Source organism: Pleuronectes platessa, unplaced genomic scaffold (genome assembly GCF_947347685.1).
Source record: "Pleuronectes platessa unplaced genomic scaffold, fPlePla1.1 scaffold_351, whole genome shotgun sequence".
Taxonomy (NCBI): Eukaryota; Metazoa; Chordata; class Actinopteri; order Pleuronectiformes; family Pleuronectidae; genus Pleuronectes; species Pleuronectes platessa.
Genome location: NW_026519156.1, coordinates 1 through 19,216, shown reverse-complemented (window position 1 = coordinate 19,216; position 19,216 = coordinate 1). Strand labels below are relative to the sequence as shown.

The following is a 19,216-nucleotide window of genomic DNA, read 5'->3' as shown; positions in this document are numbered from 1 at the left end:
CTCTCATGATCTTCTTCTCGGCCTCCGTGTGTTCGTGCTGCTGTCGATCTCGTCCTGCTCAGTGGTTTGTTTTTGTGTCAAGTGAGTGTAGACAGGTGTGGCACCGCAATGAGCCATTGTCATTGCCACCCAAGGACATCCCCCCCCCCAACACACACACACCACAACACACAAACACACACACAAACCGTACCAGCTCAGCTGATGTATTAGCCACATTAGACCACTCTGTAGGGGATTTGGGGGATTGCTAATTGCCAGCTTGTCATTTTAATTGCCAGTACACCCCCCAACCACCCCCACACACACACAACCACACACACACAGACAGATACACAAACATATGCACTTGTCAATTAATTAGACAAGAGCCTGCTTATGGGGCTGCAGCCTCAGCAGAGACTCTCCTACACTGTCCTGAACATTAACTGGATAAAATAAGATGTAAGGAAGGTGAAGCCAGAGCGGAAGTGGCTGAAGCCTGTGTTCTCTCAAATGACCAGCAGGGGGGGGGGGAAATAAGTAATTTTAGTCCAAAGTCACACTGGTTTGGCACTTTGTCCAGAACCTGTTGTTTACTGACTACATGAGGGTTTGTGTCAGCACATGAATTCATGGTGAAGTTAAACTGAACCCAGACCAGTTTCCGCTTCTCGACATCTTGTCATTCAACAGTTCTGTGGTTTGGAATCTGCTCACATGAAGTTCAGTCTTTGCCAAAACAAGCTCGTGATTCATGTTGACTGTTCTGTGCAGCGTTGTGATCGGGTGTCAGTCGACACTAATCACCCCGGTATTCAACACCTGCACTTCCTGCATGGGTTCTCTATAAAGTCACAAACACGTGTGCAGCTTCGCCCTTTTACACAGAAGAAGACACCGACACAACTGTGAAGGGTTCAGAACCGTGGCCTTCTATTATTCAGCAGTCCTAATCTACAAACACACACACACACACACACAACCTAATTGATTGACAGGTCAATGCCAGCCTGACCCACCTAGTGCTCCAGGTTATTCTGCTTGGTCACACACTGAGAGAACCTCAGAGTATTGAAGTGTTTGTTCAGTTTCTACATTTTGACTGATTTAAACAGAGTCAAAATTAGAATATTATAGAATATTCAAAGTTGGGTTGACATTTGAAGATTCGTCTATATAAATTGGTATAAAAAAAATCTAAGTTTTGTTCAAATGTGATAATATGATTACAATATAATCACATTTCAGAAATTGGGCAGTGGTTCGATGAACAAAGCCTGAAAGATTCTCAAATTTTGTATTTTAATGTTTGATCTAAATGTTGATCCCATAAGATAGAATTTTAGTTTTCACACTCTTAAATTCACTGAAGTCTCTGTATTGTTATAAATAGAAAAGTAAAAATCAGGGCTCCATTAATTTCAAGATTTCTTTTTTAACAGACAAATTATCAGATGATGGGACGAGATGGGAAAGCTTCATATTTACTGTAAATGTGTAGGAGATGAACAAGATCCTGCTGTTTAATATATTATCATTATTCCATGTGATAATAAACCATGACTCCTTGTGACAGGGGCTCTGACCGGGGGTCAGATGGGACCAGGGGAGCTGCTGCAGCAGCGGCTGCTCTGCGGTCAGGTCAGAGAGGCCCTGGGTATCCTGGAGTCCATGGACTGGAGCATCATGGGAGACCAGTGCTACCGATGCCTGAGCTCAGTCACCAACTACCTGCTGAGGCTGGAGCTGAACGCAGAGAGAGAGGGTGAGTGTGTGTGAGGGAACAGTCAAACACAAAGAACTGGTCTGGGTTCCACTTGTTTTAATCCCAGTGAAAACTAGAACAGCACCCAGTAGAGCTCATTCCTCCACCAAGGCCTAATAGACTCCTTTAATTCAAGCCAATGCACCACAACACACCTATAGATACACAAATTCACAAATCAGTGAAAATGTCAAAAGCCACTTATCTCACAATGTTAAGACGAGTGAAAGAAAGTTCCTGGATCTGCAACTTTTTATGGATCCGAATCAAAATGTAACGAGTTCATTCTCGACACACGTTTCATCCTTTCACCAAGTTCCCTGGAAATACATCCAGAAGTTTTTGTGTAATCCTGCAGACAAACAAACACACAACACACGGACAGGGTGAAAGCAAACTCCGCAGCCGAGGTAAATATTAGAGCAGAGAACGTTCACATCTGAAGCTCATCGCAGAGAAGAATGCAAATAATGTAAACGAAGCAGAATCCGTTCTTCATATATCGTCAAACCTCATCAGCGTCATGGTTTACAGTTTTGTGAGCTCGGCTGTCGAACTGTTTATGTAACAACTAAATGAAAATATTATATAAATTGTCTTCTGACCCCCACCTGCCACAAGCATATGAATATCACTTTATTAAATTGTGTGTGTTTCTGTCCGTAGCTCAACTGGAAGCAGCTCTGGGCGTGTTTTATTCTCCGCCTGCTCCTCTCTCTGATAGGCTGATCCTGGATTACCGGGAGCCAATCAGCAAGTACGCCCGGCGCTTCTTCCACCACCTCCTCAGGTAACGCCAGCCGCTCCGCAGGTCCTGATCTGATGCACTGAGGGACACATTTGTCTTTCATATGTTTTTAGGCAGGGGTCATGGGTCGAGGTCATGCACTGGAACTAAAACCATCTGAATAACAGAAATAGAAGTTAATGGTGTGTTCATCTGAAACACTACATCTTAAAAACAAACAGATGTCTGATCAGTGATAAACGGTCTTTTCACCATCTTCCTTCATCTCACGTTGCTATTTTTTACAAATCCAAAAAGGGAAAAATAGCTTTTTGAATTAACTGGCAGGCGTTGATGCAGCTTTGAGTCATTCATAACACGAAGCTCCACACATGCACCTGTTTAGACTGTTGTTTCATTTCCCCTTCTACCATGAGAGCCCTTTTGAAACGCCTGTTTGACTGAAATAGACCCTGTTGTTCCTGCTCGCCGCCGCTCGCCGCTCTCCATCCTGCAATTACCTCCCGCTCCCTCTCTCTCTCCTCCTGTGTAGCAGAGCTGCAGCAGTGTTTGGCATCCCACCTCCTTCCCTCGCTTATCATCTACCTGCATTCTTTCTCTCGCCATTAACATCAAATGAAAGAAGCCCCCCCCTCCTCACCAGACACACACACACACACACACACACACACACACACACACACACACACACACACCTCCTCTGTTTGCTTGTGTTTGTTTCATGTTGGCTGCCGACAAGGAAACTTGAGGTGTTTTGTACTGGGAGATACAACTCTCTCTCTCTCTCTCTCTCTCTCTCTCTCTCTCTCTCTCTCTCTCTCTCTCTCTCTCTCTCTCTCTCTCTCTCTCTCTCTCTCTCTCTCTCTCACACACTCTCTCCAAGCTTTAATTCTGTATAATAGGGAGAGAGCTATTATTGTCAGTTTTGTTTGCAGAGGTGTGTGACAGTGTGTGTGCGACTGCAGTGACCTAATATTCATCTTTCATTTGTCATTTCCAAGTTCACAGTGTTGTCATTGTGTTGATGTGTTTCCTGTGTAACTGTCTCCTCTGTCTCTGCAGACACCAGCGCTTTGAGAAGGCCTTCCTCCTCGCTGTAGACCTGGAAGACAGAGACTTGTTCATGGTGAGTGGAAAAGATTAAGAAGTGTAAAGAAAACTAAAAACACGAGATATTGTATATATATATATATATTTTAACCTCCAGTTATCACCACCCCCCCGTCTGTGCTCTTTGGAATAAGAAAATGTTTTCCCATTGCAATTTTTCGATTGCGCACTACAAAATTCCACACTCACAAATAAAATACCAAAATAATAATGATCGATCTTGATGGAGCTGTATCTATTTTTTGTCCATATCTATTAATTAATTTGTCTTTGTTCAGCACCTTTTAAAATGGGTTGAACATGTGGCTTACATTATTTAGCTAATTTAGAATATAAAGAAAAATATAATGAAGCCTGGAACACCACAAATTTAAAAAATGACACAGGTTTCTCTATTGTTGGATTTATCGAATGTTTATCTCTTGTCGTACTGTAATTTTCTGTTTTCCTATAAATATATGTTTAAGGAAGAAAAAAATGACACAGGTGATCTATAAATATTAATAGATATAATATAAATAAACACCGTCGTAATGTTGAAATCATTAAATGAATAAAGTTAAGTTACTTTAATGATAATAATATTCAGACTGTGTTCATTGATTAATAGAATTATACTTTTATGAAAGTGTTTAATTTAAGAGTGTGTGTGTGCGTGTGTGTGTGTGTGTGTGTGTGTGTGTGTGTGTGTGTGTGTGTGTGTGTGTGCGTGTGTCAAAGAGCAGGTGTGATCTCAGTCTGGGCCCCAAACTTCCTCCTCGGCCTTTTCCCCTCCTCTCATCTTCCCTCTCACTTGCTCATTCTTCCTCTCCACTCTGCAGTGCTCTTCTGTGTGTTTGACCCCCTTTTCCATGGGGCCCCCTTTTGCTCCATGCTTCACCAACACCATAGACATTAATACAGAAACCCCCCTACACACACACACACACACACACACACACACACTCACTCCTCTTGGTCCTTCAATCACATTGATAGCACTGCTTCCAATTCCCTCCCCACTAAGTAGTGCTGCTGGGAAGCCCAATTGAAAAGGTGGAGTCGAGCCTGTGGACCTTGAAAGAGCGCAAGGGGAAGGTTGGGTGGGAGTAGAGGGCTGGAGAGAGGGGGGGGGGGCGAAGCTATATGACAAATGTAAAAAACCAGAGAGAGAGAGAGACTAGGGGAAAGAGGAGAAACGAGGTCTCTCTGACAATTTATAGGTGTCAAGAGATGAATTAGAAAGAATGATATCAGCAAATAATTGTTTGGTTATGAAGTGACTTTAACGGGTAGAATCAGAGATAGAGTGATTGAGGCCTGAGGAGTCAACAAAGCAATTTGCTTTAAATTAAAACATATCAGCAGTTACTTCCATGGAGTTACATGTATATTCATACGTCTTTCCTGTTCTAATTGCAAATAATTAACATGTCTTACAAGATAGTAATGAAATATAAATGAAATGTTTTCATTTAGATGTGAAAACGAACAAACTAAGTACATTTCATTCACTTTAACCTTTTCTTCCTAAATTGCTGGTTGGATTCAAGATGTTTTTTAGTTTCCTGTTGGAAATCAAACCACGTGAGCAATGTTCTTTCCAAAATGCTTTTTTTTTTTTTTATGTCTAAAACTATTGTTATTATCTTTTTAAAATGCGCCTGTGATAAATCAGACCTAGTTTGATGGTCTTCTTTTTCTCTTGCGTGTTTTACTCATCATTAGAAGTCACTCAACTCGACAGATAACTGCAAATACTTCTCATCCCGGATCTGTAACAAAGTTAATGCTCTTTCAAGCACTTTCTTTTTGCCTCAGTGACCAAGAGAGCAACAACTCCTGGTTTGAAAGGACCCAAAGAGAGAAGAGGAAGAAAAGGAGGATGTTGACATTTCACCCCTCGCTCTGTCCCTCGCTCTAATTAGGTTGTGTTGTTGCTTTAACCCGCTGCTCGGCTGATTGAGTCGAGGTGGACGGGGTTAATGAGGGCAACCCCCGCCTTCGCCGAACCGCTCAGAACTTCAGGACCTGCTCACAGAACTCAATAACGCGCCGGCGACTTGGTAAAATGCACACGCACACAGAGATAACACGCACACCCTCAACTCTCCCAGAAACGCCCAGCATGATACACCCCCCCCCCCCCTGCATCACCAGGACCCCTACCCCCCTCCGGTGTCATTGTTTCCCAGCTAACAATAGAGGCCCTCCAGCCTTTTCTGTCCCCAAGAAGAAACCTTTTGTTAAAATGAAACACTTCAGTGTCGGGCTAAATTGAGGGGGAGGAGGAGTTGGTGGTAGGGGGTGTTGTGGCGGAGGTGGAGGTTGAGGGGGGTTAACGCGGAGGTGGTGGGGGGTTACTGAGTCGTTTGCATTTTTTTGTCATAATTGACGCTGCTCTGTAGCTCCCTAATTAGCCTTTGATAATGAGTTGATAATGTAACCAATTAGGTCATTCGTCAATCCTGTTGACAAGTTTTTTATTTCTTCACCTCCCTCCCCGTCTCCCTTCCTCCTCCTCTCCCTCCTCTTCTCCCTCCTCTTCTCCCAGGGTCTGTGGCTCTTGATGAAGCTCGTTAATTAAAATTAAACGGTGCGATAGCTGAATCTGATGCCGGCTCTTTTGTTCCATGATGAGAGCAATAAGGAAAAGATGCGTGTGTTGGGTTCAGCCTGTATCTCCGTCAGGATCTGCTGCTGGAGCAGGGATCGCTTGTCTCTGGGAATAAGCTCGTTGTCGTCTCTCAGATGAGTAATTAGAGTTATTAAAACGTTAAGTCCTTAACACCCATCTGATAGAAGTGTTAGTCAAACACAACGCTCCTGGATAACAGGTGTGTGTCCGAAAACAACTGTGTGTGTGCGTGTGAATTATTATCTTGGAAAAACTGTGAAAATGTTGAATTCTCTGACTCCTCAGAACTTTTGGAATCACTCCTCCAAGCTCCTGACTGAAGATCTGAAACTGAATTGATTTTTTATTTTGCACAGGCTAAATTAAGTTTATTTGTTCCTGTTATTAAAATTTATGAAATAAGAAATATCACATGAAGATTACGGGCGTATTAATTTCATCTCACTTCAAAACAAACTTTGCCTTTAGCCATAAAGAGGTCAGATATCACAAAGCTCTAACTTCCGTTCTCCTCATTAAATCTATGTGTTGCACTTTCCTCACACACAATAACTTAGTGTGTGAGTCCGCTCTGTAGTTTAACACGTGTACTTTAACCCACAAACAAGTAGATGTGAGCAAGTTGACTTAATCCCTCATTTAACCCACATATCAGTGGATGTTGGGCCCTGTGCTTCCTCCACCTTCTCTCCCCTCCTCCCCCCTTCACTCCCCCGAAAAATGGCCCTACTAAAACGCCCCTCTTTATCGGTGTGGTTAGCTGGCGCGCTGCAGCCCCTAAAGCTCTTATATAAATAAGATTAGTGTCGCGTTCGAGCGTTGGGGAATAAGAGGTGTAATATCTGATGGTTTTATATGCAGTATTATTGTTATCCCTTCTTAGTCGGCCTGATACTCCTCTCTCTCTCTGGCTCTCTCTCTCTCTCTCTGGCTCTCTCTCTCTCTCTCTGGCTCTCTCTCTCCCTCTCTTTTCTTACTTCTCAGTTTGTCTCTCTCTCTCTCATTTCACATTTGTTCATTTTACTCTCTCTCTCTCTTTATCCAGATTCACAGTATTATGAGGAGCTAAGCTGGAATAAAGCGCCCCAGAATCAAATGTTCATATTGTTCTCTTCTGACTGTCATAATCTCTCTCTCTCTCTCTCTCTCTCTCTCTCGCTCTCGCTCTCTCTCTCTCTCTCTCTCTCTCTCTCTCTCTCTCTCACGTGCACCAAAACCCCTTTGTGAAATATTTCTCGTTTTTTAATGTCTCGTTCACACTCTTTCTTTAGCTCCCTCACTCATACTCCTCATGATCATTTTACTGTACTGCCTCCCCTCCCCTCCCCTCCTCTCTTCTTCCTCTCCTCTCCCCTCCTCTCCTTCTTCCTCTCCTCTCCTCCTTCTCCTCGTTGCCTGTTTAATCTTCCGCTGCTCTGTTTGTTATCAATTAGGAAGCCTCACTCATATCTAATTGAGGGGCCATGTCCTTGTTCCCTGAATTAGCCTCCTCAGTGCTTGTAGCCGATTTAGCTTCTTTTGAGGCCATTTTGTTGTCGGCCATTTCCACATTTCCTCCTAACTCCTCGCCACAGAGGGCAGGCACCACACTATAATTACCCAATCTGTTCCCATTCATACTCCTCAATTTCAGCACCTCACCCTCTCCCTCTCATTCTGTTTCACTCCCCCCCCCCCTCTCTGCTTCAGCCCCTCTCTGCTCCCCACCTCTTCTAGAAACCAGCACCCTCCTCTTTTTCCTTTTTTCCCTCTGGGGGTACAAAAGCTGGGTTACAATATGGGGGTATTAAGGCCCGGTGCAGGCTCAGCTGGGGGTTGGCTTTAGCCAGCTGAGGGTTCTCCATGGCGAGCCCTGAGTTACGGCACTGATGTCCTGTGATGTCGCTGAGGCGGAAGACTTTCCTTAACACGCTGTAGCCTTTGATGGGCCCTCAGGCCCTGCTCTCTGCTCCAGGAAACCCTGCGACCCGGAGTAGCCCCTCGTTGGGTGCCAGGACCAGGGTTTGATTCCCTCTCAGTCAGTTCAGGAGGTCGAATGTTTGATCGTTTAGTCCACGTGTAACGACATATCAGTTTTTAATTGTTCCCTCTTTGAGTATTTTGTGTTTTCATATCATCTGAGCAACCATCCTGACTTTTTAATATCCTAAGATTTACCCTTTGTGTGTCTTAATTTAAGTCACCTATATTTAGTTAGGCTGTTCCTCAAACGGATTATCAACAACTTATCCAATTATCAGGTCATTGAATAAGAGACCCAATAAATGTAAGTCATCCAGTTGTTTGCCGTGCAACTCGATAAACATTTACAAAATATTTGAAGATTGTAAAGTAGGGTTCAGAATAGGATCGCAAAGATCTACATAATGTTTCAAATATCTACTACAACCGAAATAGTATATGACAGTGTGTTTAGCTTATTTGAGTTAAGTAAAGATGTTTTATTTTAGATCTGTTGAGAGTTGCGTCACAACGTTACTCTACTGATTTAAAAAATAGTGATGTAAAAATGTCCGTACAAAGATAAATCACCTTAAAGCTAAAAAGAAAATATTTAAATTAAGATAGTTCTCTATTACTAAGCATCTTGTATATTTTAGTATGCATAAAGTTTTCAGAGTATTTAATTTACTCTATTGTCCAGTGTGAATATATTACACACTTATACCCTTTATTAAGAATACAATTTGAGAATATCCAGTTTTCCGGTATTTAATTTGAAGTAGTACTCGTGGCCGAGCGATGCAGTGTGGTTACTAATGAATAATGTGGCAGCATATTGAGCTTGAAATCAGCCGCACTCAGACATCATGTTCCAGTATTATCTCTCTTTATGGCCGTGCGAGACGCAAACAGAGCGATACAGAGGAGACACGCTGTTTCCAATATTGTCACAGGCTGATATAGTAATATGCTCGGCTGGATATGTTTCTCTGCAAAGAGACAGAATACCAGCGTTTCTGAAAGGTGAACAGTCCCTCGCCTTCTCTCCCACTTTTGAAATATGACAGATAACATCCTCCCTCGTTCAAACCCGGAGAGACGAGGGTGTGGGAGAGAGAGGGGGGGGTACAAGCAGGCTGATTTCAAAGTTTTTTGAGGAACCGGCATTTCATCCAACCGGTGCTCTTTCTGATGTTGGGCTTCAAACGATCTTGTCATTTCATCTGTTTCTTCCTTCACCCGCAAAAAACCCCCCCCACCGCCTCCACCCCTCCAAAAAAAAAAACCCTATTGTGATCCGGAGCTTAGATTCATTTTAGATTAACGTTCACACTTCTTTCTTTCTTGCATTACCTTCAAAGGACCTCCATTATGTCGCCGGTGATAAGGGCGAGCCGGTGCTAGCGGACGTGGCCAAGAGGAAAGCTAATGCAATCGAGGCCCAGGCCGACGCAGGCAGCGGTAAGAAATATAATCATAAACGTCCAAATGTTTATGATTGTGATCGTTTATTTCTCCTTCCTCACATTTGAAGAGGTGGATACTTGTTAACCTCGGTAACTCACCCACTCCCACACATCTTACAGCTTTTTCTCACACTCCTTTAATTGCACCGAGGAGAATTAAATCATAAGACAGGAATATCCATGTAAAACTGAAACCATGTGAATCGTCCTCTTCAGTGACTAAGGAATAACTTGTGGGTTTTTGAATGTACATGGTTCCAGGTGAAGGTTTTGCCCGAACTGAATAGAAAGTGTTGTGACGTATAATCACTCGATGTTTCCTGAAGTTGTTCGAGGGGAGGAAACCCAGAGAAGGCCCAGTTTCGTGTTGTTCCTTCAGGCTGTGCTGCTGCCCTTTGACAAACATTCCCCAAAGCACATACCAGAGGGGATCAAGCAGAGTTCCTCATTACACACGCACACGCACACGCACACACACACACACACACACACACACACACACACACACACACACACACACACACACACAATTCCTCACAGAGGCTTTAAGGCCCAACGGGTGAGCAGCAACCATTCAAATTTGTGAGGGAACTAGATGAACATGTCTGATGAGTCCTTCATTGGTGCTTAAAACACACCAGAAGGCTGTGTGTGTGTTTGTGTGTCTGTGTGTGTGTGAGAGAGAGTGTGTACGACCACATGAGACAAGAGAGGTATTTAACTCCACTGTATAAGGTCAAACCCCTGAGGCTCAGTGTCTTGTGTGTTTGTCAGTGAATGAAAATGAGCATTTGTGTAACTGTGGGGCCTGTTTGCATGTAATTTCTTTTTTTTTGTTTCTAATGTGATGCGTAACACGCACACGCCTCTTCATAAGCCTCTTAATTATGTCCTCGATGATTTACCTGCATCACCTGCAGCGTGTCCTATCCTTGGACAGCAGCAGAGGAGAGGAGGATGGAGGAAGGGACAGAGGAGAGGAAAAGGAAGGAGGGATGAGAGAGGGGGAGGACAAATATGAAGAAAACCAAATGAAGGACAGCGAAATTAAAAGATAAGAGGATAAAACAGATGAATTGGAAAAGGACGGAAGTGAAGGAAAGAAAATAAATGAAATAAAGAAAAGAAAAATGAACAGAGAATATGAATGAGTAGAGAGAACATGGACTTCCCAGGTTTTTTATAATCCTTTGTTCCATTTGTAGGATTTGTCTCCGAACTTTAAGTTGGCCTTTCAGACATTAAACTTCAAGTTCCATTAGTCGTCTTTATTGAATGGACAGAGTTAACTGTGAGATGTGGGGAGTGAGCAGGGGAAACACACATGAAAGGGTCAGAACCAAACCTGCAGCTGCTGCAGATGTTCCAGCCCCCCCATGTTCTGTTCAACCAGATACTTCAACTGTAACAGGTGGTTGAACATGACATCGTTCATGAAGAGTTCAAGTGGCCTGACGTCTCCACAGACACTGGATTACAATCAGGATATGACCTGTAGCTTCAGGGTTAACAACACGTCACTAAACCAGCTGATAACACAAACGCTGATATTTAAATATGAGATAAAATACACATATTCACCTCACTGTGTAATGTATGTTTTAAGTATTATATATTTTTTAGGAACACGTGATAAAACACAATAACATGATATTCTGATCCAGGCAGGAGTGTAACACCAGTGTGTTGTACAATAAGTGTGTGTGTATATGTATGTGTGTGTGTGTGTGTTACAGTTACACAACTGCAGCCTTCATATTAACAGAGCAGAAAAGCCGGGTTATAAATTATGAGTGATTGGCTTCAAGCAGAGAACAGTGAACAGGTGTCTCTCTTTACACACACACACAGTCACACACACATTCAGACACACACACACAGACACACACAGACACAGACACACACACAGACACAGACACACAGACATAGTCAGTGGCATGGTCGTTGCACACCACCAGGATCATCTGTGGCTCACAGGACACACACGTGTACAAACATGTTAAGTTATGCAAACACGATGTATTTACTGGTTTCCTTCTCTTGTTATCAGATATTTTCCAGTATGTTCATAAAACAGGAGATTCAGTTTATTAACAGTTTTATGACACTGTCAAGTTTCTGTTTTGCTAAGAGTGATGTAAAGTATATCTTTAGATGTACTTCAGTACTACTTTGAGCAACAAATATTTCCATTTCTGCTTCTCTAAATGTGACCATCTTTTTTTAACTCCTCTACATACATTTTTATTTCCCTTTAAAAAGATGAAACTGTATTTTTCGTGTTTAGATTTGAGATAAAAACCCACATCCTTCATGGTCCAGGATTAAACCAGTGCTTCCCACCTTCTTGGCTGCTGACGTCGAGCAGCTGGAGCTCCATGTCACATTTCATAAATCTGTAAACACAACCTGTTCAAGGCAGGAATGTTCCGCCTTTATTCGGCCGCGCCGCTCGGTATGAAAGGTATCGACGTGGAATGGTGGGGGGTTATTGTTCATCTGCCTTTATGCTGGCAGCAGAGGAAGTCACAGAGCCGAATCCACTTGTGTGTAGAAGGGAGAACCGGAACGGTGGAACAGACGCCGACGCCGGTGTTACACGTCACGCCTCTGATTCCAGAACACCAGCATTTTATTCACCACCACACATGGGGGCGGCAATATGCTGCCTCGGTTGGTTCAGGGTGGAATCTGCAGGGCTGCTGAACTCAACTGGCTTCCCAAATATTATGTCCATCCTGATTATATGAATTAACATTGACAGAATATCAGGAGCCCCTCCCAGTACAGCCCAGTAGAGTCTCAACTATGAGAACAGGACTCATTTTGAAAGGTTCCCACAGTGTAGCTACACAAAGCCGCAGCCTACACCAACAAATATCTGTTTAAACACACAAGTGAGTCTGAAAAGTGTTTGTTCTCCGTCACACACACACACTTATGCAAATCACACTCAGAATGGCCCTCGGACATGCGTGCGTTTGTGTAAATATGTGAACTGTGTGCGTGCAGTTGTGAGGCCGGTCGCACTGTTTCCTGTGTGAACCAACATTATCATCTGTTAAACAGAAAGGTGAACAAGTTCATGCAGAGCAGACGTTCCCTGCAGCTACACAACACTTGTGTCATCGCAGTGGTAACACATCTCAAACGCTAAATGGTCACAGCACCAGAGCGACTGAGAAGTTCTATGTAATTAACTAATGATGATGATAATTGATCATCTTCCCGACCTGATTAATTGACACTGCTGCTCAGCCACCGTTAAGACACAACACCTCACTTACAGTTGCACAAACTCTGTTGCCTCCAAACAGGAATCAGCCTGACACCATAGAAGGTGTGTGTCTGTTTGTGTGTGTGTGTGTGTGTGTGTGTGTGTGTGTAGTCTCCTCTATGAGGCTTTTGCCACCAATCAAACCATTGCACTGCCATATTCCCAGTGTCTGTGCTCACAGAAGCATAATTCCATCTTACATCAATAGGTGAGGAGGCCACACAGCCGTGGGAGCTTGGATCTGATCAGTCGACATTAAACATCCCACTGGGTTATTCACCTTTTAGATCTGAAGGACCCCCAACGCGTGTTGTGGGGGTTTTATAGAATATGCCATCGGGATATAAGGTGTTAATTTATGAAATTCAGAGATAGAAACTTTTTCTTAAACTGGAGGTGAGTGGGTTTTCATTCTGGTTCTCGGGACTGGTATAGAACCAGCCGTCTCTTTTAGTTCTGAGCAGCAGCAGGAGAAACATCCGATCTAGGCCATCGCCACCCATCGGTTTATCTCATTACACTTTGTGAAAACTGTGGAAATGAGCTGATTAGCATTTGAAAGGAGAAACACTGGAAAGAGGAGAACATCTCCTGATATTGTCTCAACAATTTCTTCACTTGTTTTCAAAAGAAATAAACAAAAACGACAGAATCCCAGATGGAGTGATTCTCTAAAGTGGACGTCTTTTACCAGCGTCGATCTCGGACTTGGAATCGGGTTGGGCAGCGCCACCGTGTTTCTATGCACCTCCTCTCATGTGTATGTGCATCCATTGTAAACGCTGATAAACAGAGATGCTACCGTGGCTCGCACACACACACACACACACACACACAATAGAGAACACACATTTCAGCTTAGAAATGGTTCCTTTTATAACAGCATTGGAAATCGCTTGTAGCTGTCTGGCTGACAAGTGTGTTGATTTGGATAGATACGGCATTGTGAGAGGCAGAGTAGCGAACAAGTGCGAGGGAAGCTCCCTTTCTCCTCCTCTCTATCTCCTTCTCCGTGGAGGAGCCTTCTGCCAAGAGGAGAAGCCAAGTTGGGAGCGCCTGATGGTTCCGTCTCCCCCTCACAAAGGAGGATGTGACTGTGGGGCCTTTCAACGGGCAACGAGACAAGAGCTTTATCTGAAGATCCACTTCTCCACCTCCTCACGCTCCCTCTTTTCTTAGTGGCTGTGATAAAAGCCTGTTAGCTCCGCTGTGTGTTGAAGAAGCGTTTGTTTCGGGCTCTCGCTCCCGGCTCTGTCGATCGCTCTGTTGACTCATCCTCCATTAGTGCTCGAGCTCTCGTATCAGTTCGGAAGCTCGACTGGAATAACGTGTTTGTCAGAAGCGAGATTGTCAAGTTGGCAAAAACCTGCACCGGCTGTTTACAGAACCAAACTGAGAGGATGGAGAACAGAAGCTAGAGGAGTTCTACAGACAGGAATCTGACCAAATATCCAAACACATTTAAAACAACTTTATCTGACAACGTGAAACAAAATGATTTAAAGGGATTGATTATAAAACAGTGTCTGGACTCTTGAATCATCACGTGTGGAGCCACTTAGCTTTACATTATCTACAGGTGATAGATGCAAGGAGCCAGTTTCCATTAACACTCACTGATCTGGGAGAAACGTTGTGAGTAACGTTAGCTCTTCATGAGTTCAGCTGCTAATGAAGTTAGCATCCTGACCAGCTCCTGTCCACTGTGGTGTCCAGTCTGCCCAGGAAGGAAGCAGTGACCAACACCTGTTCCCAGTGACTAACTGGACATGTTGGCTGAGAAAACTCACAAGTTCAACTTTTAAGAAGCAGATTATTTAAGGTCTTTTAATCGACTCCATTGTAAACACACTAAGGTGGAGTCACTTTTCCAGAGTCTAAACCTTGAAGAAAGGAACAACCTGGAAATAAAGAAAAGGAAAAACCTGAATATCATAATGAAAACAAATTTAATTCTTTGATTCAATTCTCATATGAATATCAACAACTTGTTCTTATTCCTCCTTATGTGTGTGTGTGTGTGTGTGTGTGTGTGTGTGTGTGTGTGTGTGTGTGTGTGTGTGTGTGTGTGTGTGTGTGTGTGTGTGTGTGTGTGTGTGTGTGTGTGTGTGTGTGTGTGTGTGTGTGTGTGTGTGTGTGTGTGTGTGTGTTAGAAGATGTGTTGGGTTCGAGCCTCGGTGACCGACAGACGGATCGGAACCAAAGTGCATTAGGACCTTCGTACTCAGGGACACCCACAACACAGTGAGTTGTGTGTACTGTTTGTGTGTGTGTGTCTCTACTGTGTCTGTTTTCATGTTGTCATTATTACTGATTCACATTCCCATGTCTGTGTTTCTTCTTTAGTGATTTCAGATCTGCAATAACTGTTTTTTAAAGACTTGGGAGCAGCAGAAACTAATTGTGAAAATTGACATATTACAACTTTTAAAGAAGATATAATGAAGTTGTTTGCAAACGTCTGTGTATTTACAAATTGAGCCACATTAAGAGTCATTTTCAACCATGTTTCTGTCCAATTGGAAAATGGAAATCTAATATTCACTCTTTTAGCTCGGTTATTGGTAATAATATTGCTCTTTAGCCACAAAAAGCTAATTTCCTCCGTTCACATTGTTTCTACATTGTCCTTTGATTTTGTCGTTTCAACTGTATCCATTTTAATCGCATAAATTAATACAATACCAGACAAATAAAAACAACATTTATTTCAGCTCAGTACGAATCAAGCCTCCTCCACTGTCGTGTGGAGGATTCTCTTCTTCTTCTTCTCTCTCGGGCCTGCACTCGTTCTCCTCCACCACAATCCATCCTTGTGTGTGTATGAATTGTGTGTGTGAGCGTCTGCGGCCAAATGACCCAGCGACAGCCGGAAAGCCTCCGTGTCCCTGTGTCATTTCAAATGTCACAGCCTCATCAGTTCTGGCTCTTTTAAAAACACGGAGCCACATTTAAAACGCCACCGGAGTCCGTTCTTCTCCACAGCTTCAGTCTCTGGTGTCGGGAAAACCAAAGCCACTGACTGGAGGGATCGTTTAATACACTGGTCGACTTGAATGATGTGTGGAGAGAGTGTGACTAAAAGACGCAGGGAGAGCATCCCCCCCCCCCCCTTTGTCCCCCTGACACATATCTCACACACACACACACACACAAATAAAGTCATCCACGTCTCAGTTACTGTAGAACGGGTGGTGGTGGTGGTGGTGGTGGTGGTGGAGGGGCTTTCCAAATAACATATTGAAAGTATTTATATGGGATTTGTGTGCATTAGATAAAAAAAGGCGCCCCTTGTTCTTCTCGTCTTCAGAGGCTTTTCATGGTTGTTTGACTGTAACACTGATGACTCCCTGCACCTCCACCCCTCCACTCTGCGTCTCTCTAAGCCCCCTCCATCCATCCCAAATCCCTTCCTATCGGCCAATTTAAACAAGCTGGGGTCCAGAGAGAGAGAGAGAGGAGAGGGGGGGGGGGGGAGGAGGAGGAGGAGGAGAGAGATGCTCTGGCCTAAGCTCTTTTTTTAAAAAGCAGTAAAAGGAAGGCGAGGAGGAGAAAGGAGTGGTAAAGAGGGTTAGGGCGGCTTGGCAGCCAGACGCCTGCTCGCTCCTCCTCAGGTCTTCCCCCTGCGCTAAGACAGCAGATCCTGAACCTCCCCACAGATAGTGTTCACAGAGAGAAAGAGACAAAAGCTGCTGCCTTTTTTATTGCACAATTCACCCCCCCCCCCCCCCCCACCTTCCTTTACAACAATTTTTATATTGAAGCCCCCCCCCCCCCTCTCTTTTATAATCTGGTCTCCGATGAAGTTTCATTGTTTCTCATGTGAAGCCAGTGGCAGCTTAGCCGTGGTGGAGTAGGGGAGGCATTATAGCGCGGGCGTTCTCCCGTTTGGCTCGCTGAGAAAAGAGCAGAGGAAGAGGGGGAGGCGAGCACAATGGCGGGTTTGGGGGTGGGGGGGGGGCTCCTCGCCGGTTCCCCGCATTCCCCCAAATCCGACTCTGCCCGAGCGGAGGAATGAGAGAGAGAGAGAGAGAGAGAGAACGAGAATCTGGGAATCGTCCCAACGTTCTTTTGACGGCTGTTGGCCTCGCTCGCTCCTCCCGTCCTCCGCTGGCAGAGGAGTGAAGAAGAATGGAGGCTGTTTCTATTTCTACTTAATGTGTCTTCAGAGGGACAGGGAGCCAAGGATCTACATCTGACTATTTAATTATCAGTTTGTGTACATCTGGAGCAGAAGGGGGGGGGGGGGGGCAGTTATGACACTTCAGCTCCTGGAGGCCCGAACAGAAACACCTCTGTAAGATATTAAAGATATGAATCCTGTGAATAATACAAAGAAATATCTTAGTCTGTTATTTAAACACGATGTAAATGACACTTTTAAAGTATCTGAGACAAATACGTTTCTATACATCATGTTTGCCTCACAGTTTCTGTTCGTACATAATATAAACTTATTAAACTTGTTCGTGGTTATGTCGCAGCTCTTTTGATCAGATTGATAGATTGTGGTTCTGGTTAAGGCAGAAGGATTTACTGTCCCACACATTCAGCTTCATCCACACGTTGGCCTCAGAACAATCCCCCCCCCCCACAGATCCTTTGTGTCTGAGGAATAGACGGACGTATCGGTCGGAGCTTTGAAGGATTCTCAAAATGTCAAGGTCCTGAAGACGATGCAGCCATCGGAGGATGTGGCTCCTGGAAGGAGACGGAGAAAACGTGTTGATTAACTTTCACCAGAACGTGATTTGTCCCTAAACTTCACCACAGACACGACTCTGGATAGAAGAGAAGTCAGCAGCGTGAAGCTGGGGGAAACAATTAAGTGTTTGAATATAATTAGCAGGAGATGGAGTTGGTTGATTGAACGTCACAAACTGAGGATGAGACATAGAAACTGTTTGTGTCTCCTCCACTTCAAAGTAAATGTTGTTTTCTGAGCTTTCTCTCATTTATGTATTTTAACATTTAATGTGTTTCCTCTGTTCTTCAGTGTTGATGGACGATTCGGTCCGAGGAGACCAGAAGCAGAGAGTCCCCACGTGACTGTGAGTCCAGACGTGTTCAGGACACTGACACAACCATGTCTGTCTGTCGCTCCCTGTCTGTGCCTGTGAATCTCATAATGTTCAACGTGCACATTTCAGGCCACGTTTTATGACCTGTGATAATTCTGTTAGATTCTCTAAACGTGGCCTGAGTGCTCCTGGTCTCAGACGTCTGCGGTGACTAACGGGTCATTTAGGAAAAACATCCATTAAGAAAACATTACTTCTTCTTCTTCCTCCTCTTCTCTTCTTCACTCCTTCCCGTCCTCCTTCCCGCTCTCTCCATTTTAATAGTTCCAGTTTTGGGGTTATTAGCGATTGTCTCGCTACCAAATCGCTCTGTCATTTGATAATCTGGGCTGGAGGCTGGTTGAGGGGAATTTGCATCAGCGTTTTAAATATCTGTATAAGGCACGCTGGGGTTTTAATGTCAATCATAACCTTATTAACACAGCGCTCAGAGCGAGGGAGAGAGGGAGAGAGAGAGAGAGAGAGGAGAGAGAGGAGAGAGAGAGAGGAGAGAGAGAGAAGAGAGAGAGAGAGAGAGAGAGAGAGAGAGAGAGAGAGAGAGAGAGAGAGAGTGAGAGAGAGAGAGAGAGAGAGAGAGAGAGAGAGAGAGAGAGAGAGAGAGAGAGAGGGAGATCACCATGAGTGACAACGGTTTACTACATTTGTTAAAAGCCAGAAAGGCAACGTGTCCGACCTACTGAGTGAGCATGTAACCTGTTCAGGGCGTTCTGCTGTGTGTTTGTGTTCATGTGTGAGTGTGTCAGTCAGTGTTGTGTTGCTGTAGGGCTGTCGTGTGTGATTATGCATGTCTAATGTTGGGGCTGTTGTACTTTGTTTAATGTGTCGCGGCTGATTTACCGGATCCTCGTCCAACATCTGCTGTCGGCTCCTCTGGTTCTGCAGGAGGCGTCAACAGAGACGTGAGTTGATCGACTGAACGTTGATTTGTTTATGTTCATACAGAATTCACGAGGTTCCATCTCGTCTCGATGTGAACGGGATGAAAACGTGATCACAAATCATATCATAGGTTTAAAGCCAGTAGTGAAGTCACAGCAGTGAACTGCAGCATCGAGCTGAAACAGGAAGAACTAAAGCTCGACTCATCCAGATGTTTGGAAGCTGATGTTAGGGTCTAAAGAATTTCTAATACAGATATATCGGTCGACTAGATTCCTTGGGCGTCCTTATCAAACCCTAGAGAAAAGGTTTAAAGCTTTTAAGTGAAACATAAACTTTTAGAAAGA

At 44.0% G+C, this 19,216-nt stretch overlaps 1 protein-coding gene across 1 annotated transcript; it reads left to right on the top strand.

The window, feature by feature from the left end:
• Nucleotides 1-1,558: 1,558 nt before the first annotated feature.
• Nucleotides 1,559-17,996, top strand: LOC128436440 (WD repeat-containing and planar cell polarity effector protein fritz homolog; the record flags this gene model as incomplete). Its single annotated transcript, XM_053418176.1, is given in 6 exon segments — nt 1,559-1,747; nt 2,414-2,537; nt 3,558-3,621; nt 9,528-9,627; nt 15,063-15,153; nt 17,906-17,996. Coding segments are annotated over 6 exon segments (659 nt in total), but the record flags the coding sequence as incomplete, so codon positions are not given.
• Between the last annotated feature and the right edge of the window lie 1,220 nt (nt 17,997-19,216).